We start from the raw sequence: 23726 nt of genomic DNA on the forward strand, positions 1-23726 counted from the left end.
TCTCTCTTGCAAGAAAATTATCAAAATTTATCAAAGTAAGAATGAATGTCATTCCTAATAGACCATGCTCACTGCAGACATTTTAACATGCCATAGGAGGAAAGCACAGGTGAAATTAATTACAGTAATGAATAATAGCTGCATTAAATTTAGTTGTTCCAGCCAGGCATTGCTATTATGCATGCTTGCATGGTTACCAAAGCCATCATTAATGATATTATTTACACCTGTGTTTTACTGCAATGACAAGTCAGAACGTGTGTTGTAATAAAAGCCAATACTCTCCCTGTGTCAGTGCCTATATTAATCATATCTGCAGTGACCTTCATTTTCAGTCACAATGTGGTGAGCATCACCACAAACCTGTATGCACACTTATTATATCCTATGATTGATATTATGGCACAGCAGCTGTGTTGAAAAGAAGGTAATATCCAAGTGTTAGATATCACACATATCATTCAACTCAAAAAGTGAAAGGCTTGCAAGAGAACTGCAAATAAGGTGTCATACAGTGAGCAGCCACTCAATAGGCTTGGGAGAGACACATAAACACAAACAGAACAGTTTCTCCTTCACAACTCTTCTCATTTTGTTTTTGCACATTTGCATTGTTAAGTATAAAGTAGACCATAAAATAAACAATAGTGTTTGTTCTATTGTTTAATATAACAAATTTACTATGGATGGGGACATTAACAAAAACGTAGTCTGTGAACCATGTAATTAAAAATAATGTTGATCTTTATTCCTCAGTTTTGCATTAATTTAATTGTGAACCTTGGAGGTTCCTGCTGCACCTGTGCATCTATTGACCTTAATGTAGCACACTACCCTCTCTGTGCTCAATCTAGGAGAGTAAAATTAATATAATTTATTCCTCGCTCCTTTTGTTGACCCAGTGAGGTGAAGACCCTCACTGAGACACAAGATGCCGCTCTTGAGGTGAAAAGGGCGAAAGGCAGCGCAGTGGTTTCCTCGTTTGACAGCAGGGCTTGTTTTACAGCACAAAACAACAAGGATGAAGATTTCAAGCGACGATGCAGCAACAGAGATAATGGAGGAGACATTTAGCTGAAAGCTCCTGACTTTATCTCTTCATCTACCGGTGTGCGCTACGAAATTAACGCCAGGCAACTTGAATATCGACTGAACTGCAGATGAATGCCTGTGCCTTAAGTGCCCCTTGATTTGTTGTTGTTAGCTGCTAATGCTAACCAGATAAGTTGAGAGCTAGCTGGCCTAGCAAGCTAATGGGTAAAGCCAGGAAAAGATAATTAGCCGCATATGTTTGGTTTACTTAGTGCTGTTCGGCAAATAAACTCGGCGCTGTTTAGCTAATGGAGCCGGCTACCCGTGGCTTCAGTAGTTCACGAACTGCAGCTTTGGCTAAGCTTTTGAAGTACCAGTTGTAGTAGTTAGTAACCTAGCTTACCCGTTAGCCACCACTACCCTTGGAAGAATGAGTAGAAAACACCATCATTTAAAAGGAGCAGAAGTCAGCTGCTGTGTGAAATACTTCTTATTTGGATTCAACATTATATTCTGGGTAAGTAAATGCAGTTTTTGTTTGGTTTGCCTCGTTCTCATAAGAGAAGTGACGTTAATGTGGCTAACTCAAAGTATAATGAAGTGTTATAACAAATGGGGTTAGCACAAATTGAACTTAAATTATCCTTTAGGTTTCACTATTATCGTCATTACTTAAGTTAGTTGAGTTAACTAGAAAAGTAGTTTTCTTCCTGCCATGTGTTGTTATTGGTTTGGGTTGTTGTTTATGTGTGGTAACTGGCATAACAGATTAGCTTGATTGACGTAGAGTGAGACACATTGATTTTTACTGCAGGACAGTAGATAGATGTGCGGGAAGTCTTTAAAACTAGCTCAAAAGTTGTTGCCATGACTTGAAATACTATATTTAATATCTTAAAGCAGACCACTACCTTTACTATGTCTTTTACTGTGGGTAGTTGAAACGTTTCCCTTCATTAAGCTTATGAAATGAACAGCTGGCTAATAGTGACGAGTAAATCACATATACATAACCGACCTCTTTAGATACTTTACTGGCTGATTAACGTTTCTAGAAGAGTGATTGTTTGATAATGGGTTAGGGTGGTTGGTGGCGTGGACAAATTGTAAGTATTCAGGGACCAAAGCTGGGCAGATGCTGGTTCTCCTCCCTGCTTTGACCTGGCAGTGAGCAGTGATATCATTGTGTTTGAGTTTGAGAAATAACTTGAGACTCATCTGTATTGTTAGGCCAGTGGCAACTGAGCCCATATCTCCTTTACAATGCCCAACCCCTCTATCTTTATCCCCCCTGAGTCTGAAAAGTTCCTCTGTTCAGTCTCCCTCACCCCTCCCTCCTCACCCGTCTGCACTGCCTCTGTGCGGCTGGTGTCGTACAATGTCTGTGGGTGAAGGAATGGTGTGTATGTGTGCTGCCTCCAGAAGGTCTCCCCACACACTGTTTGAGCCACACGGGCCTGAATACCACCCAGCCCTCCTCTTTTCAAGCACCCTTTTCACTCCCTCCACGACTATAGTGCCTGGTCTCTGTGGGACAGCATTGTTTTTCTGCACTCACACACCCACAAACGTACAAAGAGGGATGGTGAGAACAAAGACTGGGGGGAGCACCGGGTGTGATTCTGTGTTTTCTCCCCTCATATGCTTGTTCTCTAGCACTCATTAGGCACATGGGATACACATGCAACTGACTCTCTTCTTAATCATCCTCCTTTCATCCCCACCTCCTCATTCCTCCCCCTTCATAACGTAGGAGCATTACACCATACCTGAGTCTTGTCAGGTAATATGAACTGCTAAACATTCTTTCATTCGTTTCTTTTATTGAAAATGCCCAGATACATTTTGCAATTTTCCTGACAATGAAAAGTTTTCTGTAATTCAATTGGACTGAGCTATCAACCAGGAAATATTGAGTCATAGGGCTGTAGTGTTGTGTCTGACTCATATTGTGTTCTTTCAGACTGTTTGACACTTGGGCCAAGCTAAAAGTCTTGTGTCTGAGCTCTCTGTGAAACTGTGGAACAAGTTCCAGCTCGCTGGCTGTTTCCGTTAATAATCACCAGAAGATGTTCTCCTCTTGTCTGTGTTCTGCGAAACTGGATTTGACAGACAAGCCAGCGCGTTGCCGAAATACAGAGAGATGGGGTTTATTCTCCACAAATCAGCCCATTTGTCTTTCCCATAGTGATCTTGTCAGGCTTGAAAATGCTGCCTAAATTGAGACAGAATGCTTGTAAGACCCTAAATATTTTGAACAAAATAGAGCAATAAAACCCAGTGCTTTTCTTCTGTGTGAATTCTTCCAGCGCCCCGGCTCTCTGTTGACAGCCAGGCATTCTCACCCAAGAACAACACACCTTCTCTTGTCCTTAGAATAGACACATTCTTCACATCCACTTAATTAATCACATTTTCTGCCTGAGCTGCTGAAATGTTTGGAAGCTCTGCATGCTGTAATTAAGAGCTTGTTAAGCTGTAACCAAGTTGCTGTGTTGGTTGGATGCAGCTTGTGTGTTATTAGCCAGCTACAGCTCTAAGTGTCTGTTCACATTTGGCACTGAAACATGCGTTGGGTGATCACATCACAGGTGGACAGCAGTAGAGAAGTGTCTTCAAGTGTGAATGCAGCCACTTGAAGACACATTGAGGTCCTTTCACCCGTGCCACATTTAGCAGTAGTCAGGTTTGTATGCAGTATGCATCTGTGAATGCATTGAAGGAAAACATAGTATACTTTTTGCCTGTGTGTATACTAATGCTGAAATAATTAGCTAATTAATCGATAAGTCAGCCAATCAATTCATTTAATTAGTTTTTCAGGTAAATTAAATTACTGGTTCCAAACCTTTGCTGGTTCTAGCCTCTCAAATGTGAGCACTTGATGCTTTTCTTCCTCAAATGGTCAAAGTGTCAAAAAGTAATCTGAATATCTTTTGGTGTCTGGATAGTTGATGGGATAAATGTATATTTTAAATGTATTGCGCTCTAGGAATTCATAACAGGCATTGTCACTATTTTTGGGCAATATTTTAAGAAAATTATTAATCGATTAATTAAGAAAATCAGCAAGTTAATTGATATTAAAGATAATTGTTCGTTGCATCGTCTTCGTCATCGTATAGCATGATAAACTTCCTGAACACAACTGATGTACACTCACTGAGGACTTTATTAGGAACACCATACTAGAACTGGGTGGGGCCTCACTTTGCTCTGAAAACAGCCTGCGTTTTTCATGACATGGATTCCACAAGATGTTGGAAACATTCTTTTAAGATTCTGCTCCATGTTGACAAGATTACATCACATCGTTTCAGCAGGTTTGTCAGCTGCACATTCATGCTGACAATCTCTCACTACCACATCACAAAGGTGTTCTTCAGGATTCAGATCTAGTGACTGGGAAGGCCATTAAAAGCAACAACACTCTGATATGCTGTGACATTCAAAGCATGATTGATTGAAAGGGCCTAAAGTGTGCCAAGAAAACATTTCCCACATTGTTACACCACCACTAGCCTGGACTGTTGACACAAGGCACACTGGGTCCATTTGTGCCTCAGCAGAAATCCAGATTCATCAGACCAGGCTAAGTTTTTCCAGTCTTCATCTGTCCCGTTTAAGCGAGCCTGTGCCCACTGCAGCCTCAGATTTCTCTTCTTGGCTGACAGGCCCGACGTGGTCTTCTGTTGTTACAACTCATCCATCTCAAGGTTCAACATAATGTGCATTCTGAGATGTTTTTCTGCTCACCACAGTTGTAAAGAGTGGTTATGTGAGTTACTGTAAGCCTGTCTGTCAGCTCCAACCAGTTTTATCAACAAGGCATTTCCATCCACATAACTGCTGCTTACTGAATGTTTTTTGTTTTTCACACCATTCTGTGTAAACTCTAGAGACTGTTTTGTGTGTAAATCCCAGAGATCAGTAGTTCCAGAAATACTCAAACCAACCCGTCTGGCACCAACAATCATGACATAGTCACTGAGATCACTTTTTTTCCCCCCATTCTGATGCTTGATGTGAAAATTAACTGAAGCTCCTGACTTGTATCGGCCTGAATTTATGCATGGCAGTCCTGCCACATGACTGGCTGATTGGATAATTACATGAATAAGCAGGTGTCTACAGGTGTTCTCTAAGTGCTCAGTGAGTGTATGTGTCCATGGCAGTACACCAGAATATCAGCTATTTTCTTTTTTCTAGTCCCATGTCTGAGGATAAACGTGTATGTTTTTCTGTTCGGTAGTAGTATTTGCCATCTGCCACAGATAAAATCAAATGTGAACATGGAGGCAACTCCACTCACAAAGGGATTTTTCTTTTCTGATTAGTTCTGATTTCTGTTCTGATACTCTGTGTCAACTGTAGTCTCAATTGGATCTACTCTACTCTGATATATCTGGATACAAGATAATAGCATTGAACGGGATCTAATGTTCCCTTTACAGCCTTAGACTCAAGTATATTGTCCATTCCCGTCAGATACATTTTTGGACCTTGTGTTGCTGCTGCAATTAATCAGCCATATAGATACATTGATTTTGCTGTATCCAGTGCGATGAAGTGTGAATGCAAAATATGTGGAAGTGTCTTGTAGTGTGTCTTGTTTTTGAGTCACACTAGCTCCACATTTTGTTTGCCCTGTTGGCACCGCTGCTGTTATCGTATCATCAAGAATGATTGCCTTCGCACAGTCGGACACATTAGATATTCAGCTTTTTAGGGAGTCATTGAAACGGCAGTCACACTTGAGTAAGTCTATACCCTGTGCATTTGTGTCTGTGTATGTGTCCAGTGAGCGTGAAGCTTGGTTTGTCTGCTAGTTAGTTGAGGTTAATGGGATCAACTGGCTTAGGGAAGCATCTTCTCAAGTGTTGATAATCTCTCTGTCCACATGGTGAGGAACCCCTTGCTCTGGGACACACACATCTTAGAGCAGTACTTGACAGAGAAATAACCTAAACAGCCTGATTTGAATAACGAGGCAGATACAAGGACATCTTGTTCAACACTATGTTTATTTGCTTAGTGATTAAACATAGAAGTACAGTGATAAAGGCACAGGGATTAGATAGTAGGATAAAAAAATACACAGAGGAAGGGGAAACAAATAACTTACCGGAGCAGGTGAGATTTAAAGAAACAAATCCTGAGAGGCTTTTAAAACGCCTTGTCCCCACACAAACAGAAGCAATGAAGTGTAAACTAAGCAAGAACAAACAAGAACACAGTGTACTGTACTGTTCTTGGCTTTATTGTTAAATTGCTTAGAAGAGCTGACATGAATGTAGAATGTGTGTAAAAATGTTGTTTGCTTCTATCAGCTACTTAGTAAAAAGAATTGATTATCTGGAGATTGTTTTTATCTCAAGGTGGCAGTGACTGAGTTTAGCACAGGTAATGTGTTTCATTGCCACCAACTGACCTGAATTTGACTCCCGCTGCCCACATAACACTGTGCGACAAGTGAGATAAAAGTAATGCAAGCACTACACAAAGGCATGTTCAGTTCAGTTTCAATGTACTCATTCAGTCAAATTCACTTGAATCCAGACCTTATTGTCACATGAAGGAAGCTGTGTTCACAGATAGGGCTTTAAAAACATACATTATACGGTTTATCAGAATATGGTTTCTAGGCTTACATGTTACGCTTAAAAACTAATTGACACTTCACTGAACTTTTGGTATTGTGAGTTAATGGTAGGCCAAGTCTCTTCATAGGGAGATCAAAAAGAAAGAACAAAGTACAAATGTTCTAATACCATTTTTTTTTTTCCTTCCCGATTCCGATACTTGAACTGAACTTGTGTATAGGCAGATACAGAGTACCGAGTACAGAGCCTTTTTACTGGAAGGACTTAACAGTGTGACAAATCACCAAATCACATATTGCTAACGTAACACTGTTTTATGGAAACCGGTTCTTCTTCGTTGCTCTCACAGTAGTTGCCAGTGGTTGCACAGTGCAACTTCCTGTGTAGGCTACTGTTTTAGAGCAGCGAAGAAGAATTGGTTTCCAAGAAAACTGCAGTTTTATTCAGGTGTGAAACTGTAAAGGGTATTAGTAAGTTATGTGGTACCAGATTGGTTCATAGACTTGCATAGTCTCAGATACCTGTTACAACATCTTAGGCAGTATCAGAGGCAATTTCCATACTAGTATCAGTATTGGAACATCTCTGAAATAAAGTTTTGGGTGTGATTTTTATTTTAGTTTTGTTCAGCATTCTGGTCTCTCTGAAAAGACTCAGTTACTGTGTATTTTATAAATAAAATTAATGGAAAATATTCAGACTGAAAAAGAGATAGTAAACCAGAATGACAGGCTGCTAAAGCTGCCTTCAAGGTCACCCTCAGCTGTGGCAGGAAGAAATGCAACTTGACATGCATTGAAGTACGGAGTAATAACAGAACTGGCCATCTAACAAAACCACTTTTCTGCTGGTGTTTTATTTTAGAAGCACCAAAATGAAGACACCTTTGGATAGTTCAGAGGAAGGGAGAAGCAGGAGAAATGGGAAGAGAGAGGGGAAGTGTCTATACTGAATCATCAGGGCATATTGTACTTGATGTTTTGAGAAATTGGCTAAAAGTAGTTGAATATTTATTTTAATTGCCTATAATTTACATGAAATACTGCATGATAAACAGGAGGAGAAATGACATTGGTCAGTATGGACTATATGCTCTTGGTCCCCTAAACGTTTTTCTGCTGCACTGGTATCATCAGAAATGTGTCTGAGAAAAATTGAGGTGTTTCCTCCATGCTCTGTGGCACCATTTGCATACTGGCTTTTGGTTGTCTATAACGTGTCCTTGATGATCTGCGTCAAATGCAAAATTGCTGCACTTGCATTTAATACCACCATTCCACGTGTTGTCGTTGTTGTTATTTACTGTGCCTGCTTCCTTCCACTTGGAGTTCGATGTCAGACTAGAACGCTTGTAGGGTTATTGTAGTGCTCACGTCAGTCCTGAAAGAATCACATCTCCAGTAATCAGGACATCTATGGTACCTTTGATAACCACGGTACTGTTGAAAAACAAGTGCTGTAGGAATTTTCCGAATTTTGGCATCGACTTGGTACTGAAGTATCAGCTCTTGTGACATTCTTCCTTGAAGGCAGCACTAGATTCTGTTAATGTTCATACTCAAATTCAAGCTATTCTTATCTCTTCCTAATTATGGCAAATTCAACTAATTTCTTCCCAAGTGTAGTGTTGACTGTAGTTTTGGAAATACAAGCTTTTGTGTGTGTCAGACATTAACCATATTAACCATTGCAGTTAAAATGTCACACCCTGTTATATAACACATACAGGTGCTGTGTTGTCCCACAGGAATTAGGAAGCTTCATTCCGTACCATCCAGAAATAATTTATTTCTCATCTTAAAGTTGGACTCCTTTGCTTGGTGCTTAATAAAAACAACTGAACTTTTACCAAATACAATTTTAGCTTGTTACATACTGTATACAGACTGTTCAGGCTTGAATACTATATCACCATTGTTCTGGTTAGGACTGATTAATATGCAAAAAAAAAAATCATACTGTGATTATTTTGATATTGCTGTTGCTTTTGGTCACAATTTTAATGGGAATGGGAATTTTTGCATTCCATTTTCACTGAAAAAAAAATGATCAGTAGAAAAATATTGATGATGATGATATCCCTTACATCTGGAGAATATGATTTGTAGGCCAGGGCATCTGTGCATCTGTGTATCACCACAATGCCTCATTTATATTTGTATATTGTGAGCTCCTGCGATTTGGATATTGCACTTGGCCAGCCTGCAATTTTTGAAATGTGTTCAAGAATAGAAGAGTGAACTCTTTAACCCGATTTACTGAATTTAGATTTTGGAGAACATGGCAGTGTGGTCACACAAACACAAAAACAACACATCACCACAAAGGTTACAGAATTATTTTTCACCTATTTAAAATCCAAATATAAAAAAATATTTGTTATTTTCAATGTCGGCTCGCCCAAATAGCCATTAGGAAATAGATACAACAAATGTTGTAGTTTTTATTGAAGTTTCATTCACATTTAGATGTAAAAGAAAATTAAATAACCATATTATGAACACATATATGCCCAGTTGTCAGTTTATTAGGGACACCATGCTAATACTAATGCAGTCTAAACAGTGTTGTAATAAATCCTCCCTCAGGACGGTTATAACGTTCAGTTTTCGTTGAGACTGTGTTAACACTGTCTGGATGACATTGAGTTAAATAATCACAATAAATTACCAAAAATCATTGGCAACATTGACTTTCTTATAGGAAGTCACAATTGAAAATCCACAAAACAGTATCTAGATCCAAATATACTTTAGGTGGAGTTATATAATTGTAGTGTCCATGCTGTTAAATGAGACTCACGTTTTGTGTGCCTTCTTTAATCCGTGTGGATTATTTAGAGTGAGAGGCTGAATGGTTTAATTCCACTCAGTCAGTCTAATCTCTTCTAACTGATCTCCACCTGCTTACCTTGACTCTTCCTGCATGTCACTTTACAGCTGAAACCACCACGCCCTTCACTACAGCCGCTTATGTAACTACGAGGCCAACTCAGCAGCACACCCTCACAGTTACTGCTGTTGTTGTTGTTGTTCGACATACTGTCACATTGTTGGTCTTGCTCTTGTTGGTTGTGTGTGCATTGACAGGTTGCCATCGTTTTACTTGCTTCCCTTGGTTTAATCAGCTTCCCAACAACATGATTTAACCCAATTTCAATGGAGCTATTATATTTCAGACTCTGCCATTGTAGCGTGTCTCAGTTAGGTTCATTACCACCCCAAATGTCTTAGGAATGACATTGTGTGGCAGCAAAGCAATGGGTGTTTTTACTGAGATGTAGGCTGACTAGTAAAATCTTGAAGCCTTATTGCTGTTTTTGTATAATTTTAGATATTTACAAAGGATGGCCCAGGACTGTGGCCATCTCAGGCAGCCTCCGTGTACTTTCTGAAGTCCCATTTTTTTTTTTTTTTGGCATGTTGTACTGTGAGCCTTAGATTCATCCATCCCTGTGAGGAGAGGCTAATACTGGAGGGATTTTCCTTAACTCTCAGGATATCACGTCCTCTAGCCTTAAGCGGCCCAGTGCAGTGACTCTAACCTGCAATAACCTGCAGGTGTAATGATTCACTCTGCCCACAGCAAGTTAAAAGACATCTTCTGAGAATTCACTTTTGTTTAAAGGCTCTAAAAGCCAATTATCTCACTTAGATTCTTTCTCTAAGTGATGGGTCTTCTACGTGAACACACTATTATCTGCCAGTTTTAAAAGAGTACTGGGTTATTGAATCAGAAATTTCTGTATTTGTGTTTTGTCTGGGCTCTTCTTATATATTTGGTGTGGGAAAGGCTGTGTTGGGAAAAGGTGATGTCATGGTGTACTGTGGATCAATCAGAATTTAACAAAAAAAAAAATCTGAGTCTGAAGGCAGTTGTTGGGTTGTTTACATGTGTTGCCATGGAGACACCTCTGTAAATCACATATGATCAAACCACACCCACACAGTCTTGGTAGAAGAATTTTTTGGAAGGTAAACTTGAGCGTTAAAACACCAAACAGTGACACATTGATTTTCCACTGAGAACTTTTCTACCTTTAACTTCGATTGATGCTCATTCAGTTTCTGTTGCTATTGGGTTAGGGTTAGATTAAAAAAACACATTTTTAGATACTTGAAACAGGATGCCTTGAAATGGTTCTAACTGATGGGTACTGTTGCTTTCTGTCTGACAACAAATCCTCTTCTGTGTGCTTTGTTTTACAGTTACTAGGAGCAGCATTCTTGGGCATAGGCTTGTGGGCATGGGCGGAGAAGGTAAGTATAAACACATGCACACACAAACACACACTGGTGAAGTACAGCATGACTGTCTCAACAGCATAGCTCAAATTCTTCCCCATATTCCGGCTGGAATAAGCTGTAAGTGCAATTTGCCGGAGAGTTTAGATGGAAACAGGGCTTTTGAGTGGACTGATGTGGAAAAAATAGAAGCACCATTCCTGTAACACTTTATAGCACTTAAATTCTTATTACCTGATAATGGTCCTGGTAAAAACTTCTTAGCCACCTTAGGAAATGAACTATGTTGCTGCAGCTCCAGTGTGACGTGTAACTTTCTAAGATTTGTTGAGCCTGTGTGTAGCTAATGTTTTTCCAATAGTTGAACAGGAGCTAGAAATGGGTTCAGCCAAAATTACAAACTCATTTGACTCACAGCCATTGGAATTTAATGTTGTGTTGTATGACAGTTACAAAATGAACTGGTCCTCCAAATCTGTTTGGAAACTGGTTACTGTTTATTTTCCACAGTGTACAGGCTACAAAAGTCAGCTGCTGCCATCAACTTCTCATGTGCAGTGTATCATGGCAAAATTCAAAACTTCTTCCAAACGAGTTTACAGTTAATTTGCTCATTAATTAGCTAGAAATTGTACCAGTCGGTTCAGTAAATGCTGCACCAGTGTGGAAGCATGTACCGATTAGTAACGTCTGGTCATGAACTGTGCAAATAGGCCTTGCACTGGAGTACCTTTGTGGAACAGAGTGAATAATTTAAAGGGATTTTGCCGAATGATGAATAGCGGGTACTGCAAAGGCATAATGGTGAGTTTGGGTCTCAGTGACTAAGCTGATTAGTTTCAAGCCCACTGCGTGCAGCCAGACTACATTATTGTTTCAGGGCCTCATGCTTAAATTCAAATGAAGGCAGTTTATTCTGCACCAGTGCCATAAAAACACAAGAATGCAGTATTGTCCTATAGTTGTCCCCTAGCTCAGTGCAGAGGGAGCTTAACTTCAGCAGTATGAGATTTCAGCTTCTTGGGCTTTCGCTGCATGTGAAATATATGTGACAAGCAAACAGGATGTTAGAAATGAGAGCAGGTGCCCACATTTACAGGCAGAAACTCTAGTGGGTTCCGTTTTGGTGAGAAATATATGAAGAGATGGTGAGAAACCATGCATGAATAGGAACACTCATTATATCTGGACAAGCTTTTGTACCTACAAACATTGCACCTTGCATTTTTCTACCCAGTGACATTAACACATCTTGTAGTGAGCCTGCTCTTTGGCTTTAAGGTGTAACACATATTTGAGAAATGGGCTGTAAGTTCAGATAAAACTTGTTTGTCAGTGTAATGATGCTGGCCAGAGACAGGACAGGAAAACATGTTGGACACATTGTGGCCGTAGGGCTGTGGGGACAGGATATGCAGAGAGGAAGGACAGATGTCTGTTTGTGAACGTTTGCAGAAGGCCCTGAACTCTGCTTCTCTTGATAAAACTTACTTGTTTTGTAGGCTGGACATAGATCTGCCAGAGAGTGAAATTGTGTTGTAGATAAATTGATGGAAAAAAATCCTCTGGGCGGATTATTATTTTATTTAGAAGGCAACACATTTGATAGCTATCATTCTAATGAAATAACAGTATTGCCTTTTAATAGAGTTTTCTGCTGCTTCTCTGAAGAGTGCAACCCCAGTGGCCTCTTGGCTGTCGTCAGTTAAATTCTCACTTTTTCTCTTTGACATCACACACTGTTTTCAAGGTTAACTGTGTTTTTGTAGAGTGAGAGATTTTGATGAGACCTTGTAAAAGAGACAGTGAGGATTGATTTTGGAAGTATTATAGTCAGAATTTTAACCATTCTCTTTTGTCTATCTTCCTTTCCCTCAGGGCGTGCTGTCCAATCTGTCATCCATTACAGATCTAGGAGGCTTCGACCCCGTGTGGCTCTTCATCGTTGTTGGAGGGGTCATGTTCATCCTGGGCTTTGCTGGCTGTATTGGAGCGCTCAGAGAGAACACCTTCCTACTTAAATTTGTAAGCCAGCTCCCGATTTTTCCGAGCACAGACACCATTTTAACCACTTCACACGCCTTAGATCTGCAGTTCACACCAGAGCTGAGCCTGTCACTGTAGCAGGTGTCACTCATCCGAGCCAAATGCTATGAGCGGTTGTGTGGCACAAAGATGTGTTATCTCATCACTAAACCAACTCCTGTGTCATCCGAAAGTAAAAATCAGAAACACAGATCCATTCCTAATAGGCAACCAAAATGTTTCCTCAGTGTCAAGCAACGTTTTCTTCATTGGCACCTCTTTGTCTTTGATCTGAAAAAGGCAGAGAATTATTTCAAAGCCAAAGCTGTGACACCACGATTTTGGGGGCCTTATTTGAGTTGAGCTGTATTGATAACAACATGTGACTGACAGAGACAAACTTGCCTTGTTGCTGGCTGCGATTCTGAGTCGCTATTAACTCCAGCCGATGTCCATTAGCAGCAGTAAGTCAGGCGTCAGAGTGAGCAGCTAATGTGGCTTTTGTGCATTTATCATTAGCCCGGTCTCCTCCTACATTTACTGTAAAGGGATGATATAATGGTACCTTTGGGACTGCGGTCTTTGTTGCCACACTCACATTCAGCAAATCGGTGCATGCTTTACAGCCTGACCTGCACAGGGACATTACGTCAGAGCTATTGTCCTTTTAATTCTTTTACAAGAAATGCTACAAAAATAATGTTGTTCTGATCCTTCACAATAGCGGATTTTCTTAAGCGCACCCAGATTCCCTGATTGATGTGACAGATTTATTGTTTTCTGTGTGTGTGTGTGTGTGTGTGTGTGTGTTTGTGTGTTTGTGTGCATGCGTGCGTGTGCGTGTCATGTACTTTCCAGTTTTCCGTGTTCCTGGGTTTGATCTTCTTCTTGGAGCTGACTGCGGGGATCCTTGCCTTTGTCTTTAAAGACTGGATCAAAGACCAGCTCAACTTTTTCATCAACAATAATGTCAAGGCCTACCGAGATGACATCGACTTGCAGAATCTCATTGACTTTGCCCAGGAATATGTGAGTCCAACTACTGACTGAGATTTCTGTGTCACTAACAGTGAAAAAAAAACTTAGTTTAACATCTCATGGTTCTTGGCTGTAAGAAGTCACTCCCCTCTTTAGAAATGTTGTTTATATGTGTTTATAAACTGATGTTGAATCTGCTCAGTTTTGGGGCAGAGGGGAGTATGAGTCAGCTGCTGCAGCTGTGCAGTAAAGCTCATGATTAATGTGATTGTATTTCCGTCAAATGATTATCCAATTATATGAATTAAACAGTTTAGATAATTGGCTCCCATGTGAAAATGCTGGGCTCTGTCATGTTGTACTGTAAAGGCGATTAGATCCGCTGTTGTCTCGCCATTTGAGTCTCACTATCTGTAGTTACTACCCGCCCAAGCTGACTTGAGCCAGGCTCTAAAGAGCTTTTTCATGACCAGATCAAACAAAATAAATTTGTCCGTTAGCCAGAGTGGGCTGTTTAATCTCCTATCGTTGCCACCGTCTCAGTGGTCATGCTGTGGAGCGCACGGGCCCGACGACTGGAACCTTAACATCTACTTCAACTGCACTGAGCTGAATCCCAGCAGGGAGCGCTGCGGAGTGCCCTTTTCATGTTGTGTCAAAGACCCTGCAGTGAGTCACACAGCATTAATAATCTATGATTAATTGTGCATATCATCAAATATCATGATTTTAATTAATAATCTAAAAGTAATGCAACTGCAACATTTCTTTTAGTATTTAAGTTTATTCTTGTAGATTGTTTTCAGATTGGAGTTGAAAATGGTCAAGCTGTTGATAAAAAGGAATTCACCTTTATTCAACTTTTTAATAACTCTTCTAAAATCCTGATATCCCTCATATTGTTGTATTCTTTGTTTTTACAGGAGGATGTCATCAACACACAGTGTGGTTATGATGTTCGGCTTCAAGGGGTTAGTATCAATAGTCAATAATCATGTTTCTACCACTTCTGATCTGTTAGAGATCTCTTATACTCAACCCTGTATTTCTTTTACTTCACTCACACTTCTGTTTTCAGGGCGTAGCTTTTTGAAAATGAATGCTGTGCTTTATAATATTTTTCTAATAAATCTAGATTTAAAAGTCTAATAAAATTGTTGCAGTTAAACAGAACCAGTTCTCCTTCACACTACAGTCAGTGACAGTCAGTGGCCGTTATGGAGCATGATTGGCAGCCAGAGCCAGCCTTTCTGGTTAAACTGAGACAAGGCCTCTGAGTGGAATTACTCCTGAGGGCAAGTTGATTGACAAGCTGCGAGCTTGACTGAAACGATCTAAGCAGTTGTTCAGGGAGAAGTGGCAGTTGGATGCATTTGTATTGGGCTTTATTGCTTGTCTCAATCACCGAATTTAATTTACCCCAGTTTTATTTCAAACATTAATCCATTGGGATTAATGTTTGAAATAAATAACTTTGAATGGAACCAATCAAATTTAGATTTTATAGCATTTTTTTTTTTTTTGAAAATACAAAGTAACATAACACAGCAGACAGAGAATGTAAAGGGTTAAATAGCACACAGGCTCTTCTGCATGCTTCTTGCCTTAATAACAGATTGTTCTTCTAACGGGGATAATTAGGCTCCAGTTATAGCCTAGAGAGCAGCCTTACTACACTCTGTAATTGGCAACTCAGTGGGTTATGCCAGTCCGTTCCTTTTTCCTGTGTGTGTGGGTGTGGTGGTTACAACTCACTGCACTGCAGTCAGAAAGATTGCTGTTGCTAGGCACACTGCAATACAGTGAACCACCTGCCACTGCATTGGTATGAATTTTCTCTGTGTGCTCTTGTGTTAACGCCCTGGTCATTGACTTTTTGCTGAAACCATCAGTGATGTGCAGTAAGTTCCTGTGCAGCTCTTTTATGGAGTGCAGGCTGAGAAAGAGGAAGAGCAGGAGACATGAGGAAGACAGCAGCACAACAAAGGCAGAGGGCTGAAATAGCTTCTGAGGAAGTTCACAGCCAGAACAACATTGTGTTTCCTGCTTTTTTATTGGCTGCCAAGGGGCTCCCTTCACCTCCCATTGGTTAAAAGATAGCTTTCAGGTTTTGCAAGAGAACAAAGGGTTTGCCTGGTTGACTTGTCTTGAAGAGTAACAAAGAGAGCATTGTATATAGCCTTGTTCGCACCCATTCTTATCCCCCTTTTTTTAGTGTCTTTGCGGCTCTAAATTACACCTTTTTATTTCCATCTCTGAATGGACCGCATACATCATCAGCTGAATCTGACAACGCAAACAGCCATCTGTCCGGTAACAGGAAACAGCTTCTGCCTGTTTGTTCAGGCCAGACAGGGTCCACAGAGAAACTGAATACATCGCCTTGATATTCTCCATTATTTCCAGACACTGACATGTTGTGATCTAAGAGTGACTGGCTATCACTCACTACTCATGCCCTCCTCAGCAGTGAAGGAGTCAGTGGGCAAAATGTTATGTGTTGTTTGTTTTGTCCAGCATTAGTCATAGGTCAAAGTTCAGATGTTTGTTTGGATTATGCAAAAGGCCAGTGTCCTCTATGTGAGCTGCTCGAGTTAATGTAATTAAAAAAACGTCAACAATGTATTCACTCGTATTTTAATATACTTCTAATTTGTTATTTGTTTTTTTGACAAGGAGCTGGATCGGCAGAAATATATCTATACCAAGGGCTGTGTGGGACAGTTTGAGAAGTGGCTTCAGGACAACCTGATCATTGTAGCTGGAATCTTTGTTGGTATTGCACTTTTACAGGTAAGGAGTCCTTGTTTGTATATTATTTTACTTGGAAACATTTACATGAGGAGACTTTGCGCCTTTGAAGTGATATGTTTACTTAAAACAAACAATGTGGATGGTTTCTGATTTTGTGTCATCACTGCCATCTAGTTGTTAGAACAGGCAACATCTGTCAAATCCCTGCAATACAGCCGTCTGCTTTTTTTTTTTTTTTTTTTTTTTTTTTTTTTTTTAGCCATAACATGTCGTATTCTGATCTCACTTTTTGTAATCATCAGTTGGTCTAATGTCCTGCTTGGCTTCCTCTTCAGATTTTTGGTATCTGCCTCGCTCAAAACCTGGTCAGTGATGTCAAAGCTGTCAAGGCCAACTGGTGACAGGAGAGGTGAAGTGAGGGAGTCCTGCCCCTCACACCCACACCAGGTCAACACAGCACACAAACGGTCCCATCCAGCTGAGGACGGAGAGCCATGAACATTCAACACAGTCCACTTTACCACTGAGCTAAGCAGCACATACACACTCTCACACTTGCAGACAAGCAGACACAATGCGTTTACTTCCCTGTTTATCAGTGACACTTGAGTGTGGGAGAAGAAAAATATCCCAAGCAAACCAAACAGTCAACACTTTGTTTACCACTCAGCTGGGATTTTAACCCAAATATACAGAGGATGGCCCAGCCTACTTCCGAGTTAGGTTCTGTTTTTCTGTTTCCTCTGATTTTGTTCTTTGGACAAGTGTATTTATGGGTCACAGTTGCACAAGGACACCTGTCAGCTGGGAGAATGGAGGCCATGGATGAAAGTAAGAGACAACAAAAAACACACAAAGGTTAAGGGACAACAAGTCTCATCTTTTAGGTCAAGCGTTACTTTGTCACCGAGCCTCTGTCCCACTCAACGAGGGGTTGAATATCTCCTCTAAAGACTGCCTGTTTTAAACATGCTTATCCCACTTCCTGCTGTAGGGGATGGTGGGTGGCTGGCCGGCCGGCAAACAAACACATGGATTCCTCTACGTGTCATTTTTCTCCATTGTGACCTTTTATGACCACTGAAAAGACTGAACACTGGCTGGTCGTGTCTCTAACTTCAAACCATTTCAGGAGATTTAAATTCTAACTCAAAATGTAAAAAAAAGTGCCATTAATTTCCAGTGATATTTTTGTCTCCTTCCTGATCTTCACATGGAATTCTCTGCACCCCGCCCCACAATACCTCAGGGCCTGGCTGAAAATATATGTTTTCTGTCACTGGTTAAAAGCATATCTATTTTTTCTCCATCCATGTCTGTTGAACTTGGATAAATATGCATGTCTGTTTAACTAATGCAGAAAAACACTGACAGTTCCTCGAAAGTCGCCCTGTTTGCCCTGCAGTAATTGTATTATCTGTTGATTTACTGAAGGATATTGGATTGTATTATATATAATGGCCTGGTGTGGTTAGGATTGTAGGTCTATGCTAAAGCGGGAAAAGGGTTTAATGATAGAGTTTGTCTTTTATCTCTGAGCATCCCTCAAGCACATGGGATTGCTGGTCTGGGGCCTTTTTACTTGACCTATGTTACCACATTTGTCTTACACTAATTTTGTCCTCTGTATTATGAAAAGTCTTTGTGTGTTCTTAAAGATGTCCTTTATTCATCCTTTATTTCCTGTCCTTTCATAGACACAGATTTATATCCTGGGTTCATTGTTTGACTTCAACAGGCACCTGTTTTACCTCTGACCCATCAGTCAACTGCGAAATATCTTCTTGTTGTTGATATTGTTAGCAGTCCTAATGGAGACCAAATAATATGAGCTGGCCACAAACTAACTGCCAAGGTTTTATCTGGCTACAATTCAGATTTTATTAGGAATGCCAACAATAACAAAAAGCATTTCTAGATAGCCAAAATGTGAATTTATTGTCCCTTTATGTGGGAAGTGCCAGTTGAAAGGAGAAATCAAACAAAAAGTAAAAAGGTTATAGCATCGCTTTTATCTTTTATTCAATGTTGTGTCTTTTTATTTGGACTGTTTTTTTTTTAAATAGAATAGTAAATACATGCAGTTTTGATATTAGCTACATTCTCAATATAACATGAATGCTGCTTTAACTTTGACTAGATTATTGATATGTAGTGCAGTAACCAAGCTAATAACAAGTCTCGCATCATGGCATTTGAACAATCTGCCATGTTGTTATTGTTTCCAGGCTAAGGAAATATTCCGATTATTTGTTGTTTCTCAAGTTTACACTTTCTACTCTATGTTGCCCTTTGTTGTTCATTATAAAAAAAACAAAATCAGAACTCTTCAAGTTGCCCCACGAAAATTTTCATTTTGTCCATGATCCTCACAGAATGTAGTTCTAACTGGGTTCACTTGATGATTTAACACATTACTCTAATCATTGCAGTTGTTTCCTGTTGAAGCAGTGTCATTCACATACATAGCACAGGCAGGATTTACTCCAACACACACAGATCCATATGCACAGACACAAAAAACACAGTTTGAGTTGCAATGCACAAGTTGGAAGATGAGTAGCATTAATATTCTGTGAACACTACACCAAAACTTTTCCTGCTTTACTGAGTCTTGTATGTAGAATATATATCAGAGTTCATCCAGCAACAGCACCTTATGCTCGCCTGCCGTGCGTCAATTACATGTCCTTATCCTGTTTTTCTAAATGTGTGTGGGCTTCTTTAATTTCACTAACTGTTCTAAGTCAGTCTGTCCCACTTCAGTCTAGAAGATCAGGATGAAAACAGTGTTTTTTTTTGTTTTTTTTTCCCTCTACATCTAAATTTTTAAAAATGGGATGTAACAGTTAATAATGTGTGATGAATCAGTTCAACAAATCTTTGAAGGGTGCTCATCTTTTTTTATTTAAATCACCCATAATTGGAAGTGTTTGCTCAGGGTCTTAACCATTCCTTCTCCTCATAAAAATAACCTCTGCTTATGCATGCAAGGAGATTCTATGTTGTACATGATCAAATAGAGGGGCTGCAGCCTTTTTGAGTGATGCTGAGGATCTGGCTGAAGGCAGATGGAGGCCATGGGTGTCAGTTCTGCTGCAGGGCAGAGCTGCAGCTCTTAAACAAAAAAGCACTCCTGCACACTCTCTCTGCAGACACCGTCTCTCTCTCTCTGCAGAGATAGGCCAATAATCAGACACTCACCTTGGTAATGAGGACTATAGTGCCATAATAATCTGTAGTAGCAGCATGGCAGGACTATAATATGCAGACTCAACAAAGGTGACTCACTGGAGTATGTTTGTTTTAACAGCTTTGGGTAGTTCTGGTTTTGTTCTCCTTTAATGCGGGGGAAAGGGGGAGGGAGAGAATAATGCTAATTATGCTTTGTCCTTTATCGTAACGGCCTTGCATCATGAAACACCCTCTTAATTTCTCTGCTATCCCTCTGGGCAGTTAAATCATTCCTGAGGAGGAGCCTTATGCATACCATGAATGTATAAGTCTGTATCAGCATGGACCTACCGCTCCACACTCAGAAATTATCTTTACCCTTATGCAGCACAATGCACAACACAAATTAAGTTTAGGAATGTGAATAAAGAGTTGTCCTTACATATATTTTAGATGTTATTCTGGTTTTTACATTTTAAAATTTTGTTTTAGTGAGCATGAAAGCAAATGAGCATTCCATTTTTTTTCTGTTTCCAGGCGTGTGTGCAGACTTACGTGGACAGTTTATATGCAATTAAACGCATTTTAATCACCAGAAGCAACCAGTTAAACAATGGTTTGGTTTTCAATGTCTCTTCAGTAGCTGGAAATGTGGATGATTTTCTGAGTTTTGAAAATCCTCTGTCAATGTAAAACTTCTTTAGCTACATATGCGTTTATGAATGATTTTTCCTTTATCCATTTAATACAAAATGTTTGTCCTTGTGACTCTGATATTCTGTCCTGTGATCCTTTTCAAGCTTTGAAGTCTGCTAATGTCTCAAGGCGTTTCTGTTGATATTTCTTACAAAGGTGAGCAGCACATCAGACATTCACAAATCATACCTCATCATGTGTAGACGCTGGTCACATCAGAGCACAAAGAAGAAGCATAATTGACTTGTTGGTGAGCATATTAACAGCAATACCATAATATCACAGTTGTTGGTACTGACATTTCCATTCCAGGTCATGACATTTGATCAAGAGAAGTTGATGATGGGTTCTTTATGGAGGCCCCAGGAGGCAAGTTAGGAAAAAAAATTCTGGTGATCCCTTTGATCTAAACTATTTTCTCTCCTCTCTCTTTTCTCTCATTTATGACTTAAGAACCGGTGAATCACCTATATATCACCAGAATAAACTTTTCTAAAGTTCCTTAATTTTTTTTTTCGTATGTGCAACAAGTGTGAGAAAAAAAAAGTTTTGCTAGGTGAAACAATGTCCAGACAACAACAACTGTCCGTTAGATAGTGGCCTAACAGCTAACGTCAGTATAGCTAATGCTAACGGCAGGACAGCGCCAATTAAAATACATCTCTAGCCAAACCAAAGACATGACTTGCTAACACAAAAAATACTGTATGCACCTTGCGTTTAGAGAGCATCGAGAATTTAAAAATCACAAACGCAAGACTGACTTTTTTTACCACTTGTTTTCACAAATGAAACAGAAAATACCCTTCTGGTAAAGCTTTTTTCATCCAGTTAAACCTTTTTTCCACATGTTCACAAATGGAAAAAAATGAAGGAACTTTAGAAATACCTTTTTGTTTTTCCACCTCTTCTTGAGTCATAAACACAGGAAAGAAAACTATTTAGATCAGACTTAAGAAATGGATCTCTATTGGCTCTCAGGGCTTCCTTAGTTCTTACACATTTGTCCACAGTTGAAGAATATGAATACAGTAATAAATGATATTTTAACCACACATAAACAACTATAAATATCTTTGTTCTGCTGGGCAACAAAAACATTTTTCTCTGTTTTTCTTACAGTTTGTCTGTTTTCAGTTGTATCTCGATTGCAGCAGCATACAGCAAACAAAACCATACTGTTGATCCATTCTTTCAGTTGAGACCCGTCTACTCCGACGGGCAGCCTTGTAAGAAAATGTAAATGAAAACTGTGGGACATGGTCTGTTACACTGTATATTGTGTTAAAATATGGCTCTTTCATATATTAAAGGATTTAAGATAACAAAGCAGTGTTTTTTTAAGCATCGGACAGTAAATGATGAATTACAATTTTGAGGTAATTGTGCTTCACTTGAATATTTCCATTTTATGCTACTGTACACTTTACTACTTTACTACTGTACTCTACTACTGTATATCTCAGAAGGAAACTGTGTAGTTGTAACTCAAATTGACACCTGTAGTTACAGATTATTTTTGCAGATTAGTATTATAGACCAATACATTAAATATAATGATTTGTTATGGACTAAATTGCGATATCAAAAAATATGTTTAAGTAGATTAAAAGTGGCTTCATCTTTTCAACTACTACATGTTGTTGCTTGCATGTGAATGTGTCAGTAGTAATAATCCAATAATGATATGTGTATAATATATCAGAATGAGTACTTTACACTTTTATGATAACATTTCTTTACTTGTACATTTTGTCTGCAGGACTTTTACTTGTGTTTTAACACTGGTATTCAGATTTTTTACTTATTCCACTGCTGAACTCGAGAAAAGGGTCAAGCAGTCGCTGTCGGTGACTAAAATATGAGCATGAATGCCACAGTAATTGTCCTACTTACAGTGGAATGTTGTTTTTAAGGTTTTTCTCTGATTAGGAAATGTTTTAATTTATCATATGATAGGTGAATCAGCCAATAGAGGGAGACAAACAGTGACTGTGAGCTCACACAATGACATACTTTTGCTGTGGCTTCATTTTACAATCATGTAAAGCAGGAAAAATGCAATGCTAAATCTGCTAGTGTGTGTGTGTGTGTGTGTGTGTGTGTGTGTGTGTGTGTGTGTGTGTGTGTGTGTGTGTGTGAGTGTGAGAGAGTGTATATATATATATATGTGTGTGTGTGTATGTATATATATATATGTATGTGTGTGTGTGTGTATATATATATATATATATACTGTGTGTGTTAAGAAAGAGTGAGTGTATTATATTTGTGCCATCACAAGTTTTGGGAGAGCAGCTAGAAGCTTCAGGCCTACAAATCCACCCAGGTACCTGCTATTACAGCTCAGTCTTTAGATGTTGAGATCAAAGTGAATAACTTCAACAAAATTAATCCATCAACTTCAGAGGTTATTGACATTTTCTTTTATCATGCATCTCAAAGATAAAACACTCCATTCCAGCAGGATGCACAAAGTGGAGCTGTTTCCTTGACACTTAACAAACGACTCAGTGGACACAGTCTTCAGTTTGTAGCCACAGGGAACAGCAACGAATGATCATTTCTAAACCTTGAAAATTCCTCAATCTAGTGTCGTACCTGTTTACATAAAGCACACAGAGTCATGGCCGCAAGGACAGCTGCTGCAACTGAGATTCCTCCTTTCTGATTTGATTTAAAGTGGCTCCTACCATAAGCATTATCTGTCCAGTAGATGTGAGTGGCCTTGTGTTCTTATCTGCACAGAAGCATCAGAGCTTCCTTACATCTGCCCAGTAGTTTGTCATACAAAACCAGACCGTTTAATATTATTTAAAGGATACAATTCAGTGATAGCACTGCTAGATACACGCTCCATTTCCTTCATGAGTGAAGTTTAAAAATTTAATCACCAGATTGTATCACACATCTGCGAGGCCTCATCGGGCCCTGCTGCCTTCTTACTTTGAACTGATGCTACCACTACAGCTTTCCTATTGTATGCTGCCTCACGTCTGCACCGAACATGGTAATGCATCTGGCCGCCTGAACTCAATGTGAATACAGCAGGTGTGGAACTGGTATCTCTAGATCTGTGAGACTGGGGTGAAGTCAGAGACAAGATTTGTGTGCAGTAAGGAAAGGTTGTTCTCTCTTGAGCATGCAATGAAAACTTAATAATAACTAAATAACAATCATTTTATCACTTAATAATATATATGCTGGTTTGGGGTTGACT

The 23726-nt window shown here is 39.5% G+C and overlaps 1 protein-coding gene across 2 annotated transcripts; it reads left to right on the top strand.

Annotated features, from left to right (window-relative positions):
* Nucleotides 1-983: 983 nt before the first annotated feature.
* Nucleotides 984-21825, top strand: tspan17 (tetraspanin 17). 2 transcript variants are annotated; one of them, XR_002665314.1, is made up of 9 exons: nucleotides 984-1549; nucleotides 10844-10894; nucleotides 12758-12904; nucleotides 13763-13933; nucleotides 14426-14551; nucleotides 14806-14853; nucleotides 16559-16675; nucleotides 16972-20756; nucleotides 21629-21825. XR_002665314.1 is itself a non-coding variant. In XM_022751800.1 (8 exons), the coding sequence occupies exons 1-8, from the start codon at nucleotides 1463-1465 to the stop codon at nucleotides 17035-17037; spliced, it is 813 nt and encodes a 270-aa protein (XP_022607521.1). In that variant the 5' UTR covers nucleotides 984-1462; the 3' UTR covers nucleotides 17038-21085. The 2 variants fall into 2 exon arrangements, 1 of the variants encoding a protein (XP_022607521.1); XM_022751800.1 differs by lacking the exon at nucleotides 21629-21825 and having other exon boundaries at nucleotides 16972-21085.
* Nucleotides 21826-23726: the final 1901 nt, after the last annotated feature.

Source organism: Seriola dumerili, unplaced genomic scaffold (genome assembly GCF_002260705.1).
Source record: "Seriola dumerili isolate Sdu_G_001 unplaced genomic scaffold, Sdu_1.0 BDQW01000161.1, whole genome shotgun sequence".
In the NCBI taxonomy this organism is placed as follows: Eukaryota; Metazoa; Chordata; class Actinopteri; order Carangiformes; family Carangidae; genus Seriola; species Seriola dumerili.

Bases quoted from the DNA above. Each gene is read 5' to 3' on its own strand.
- tspan17 (XM_022751800.1), top strand. From the start codon at position 1,463: ATGAGTAGAAAACACCATCATTTAAAAGGAGCAGAAGTCAGCTGCTGT. The intron at 13,934-14,425 runs GTGAGTCCAACT...CCACCGTCTCAG, and splicing joins TTGACTTTGCCCAGGAATAT to TGGTCATGCTGTGGAGCGCA. The intron at 14,552-14,805 runs GTGAGTCACACA...TTGTTTTTACAG, and splicing joins GTTGTGTCAAAGACCCTGCA to GAGGATGTCATCAACACACA.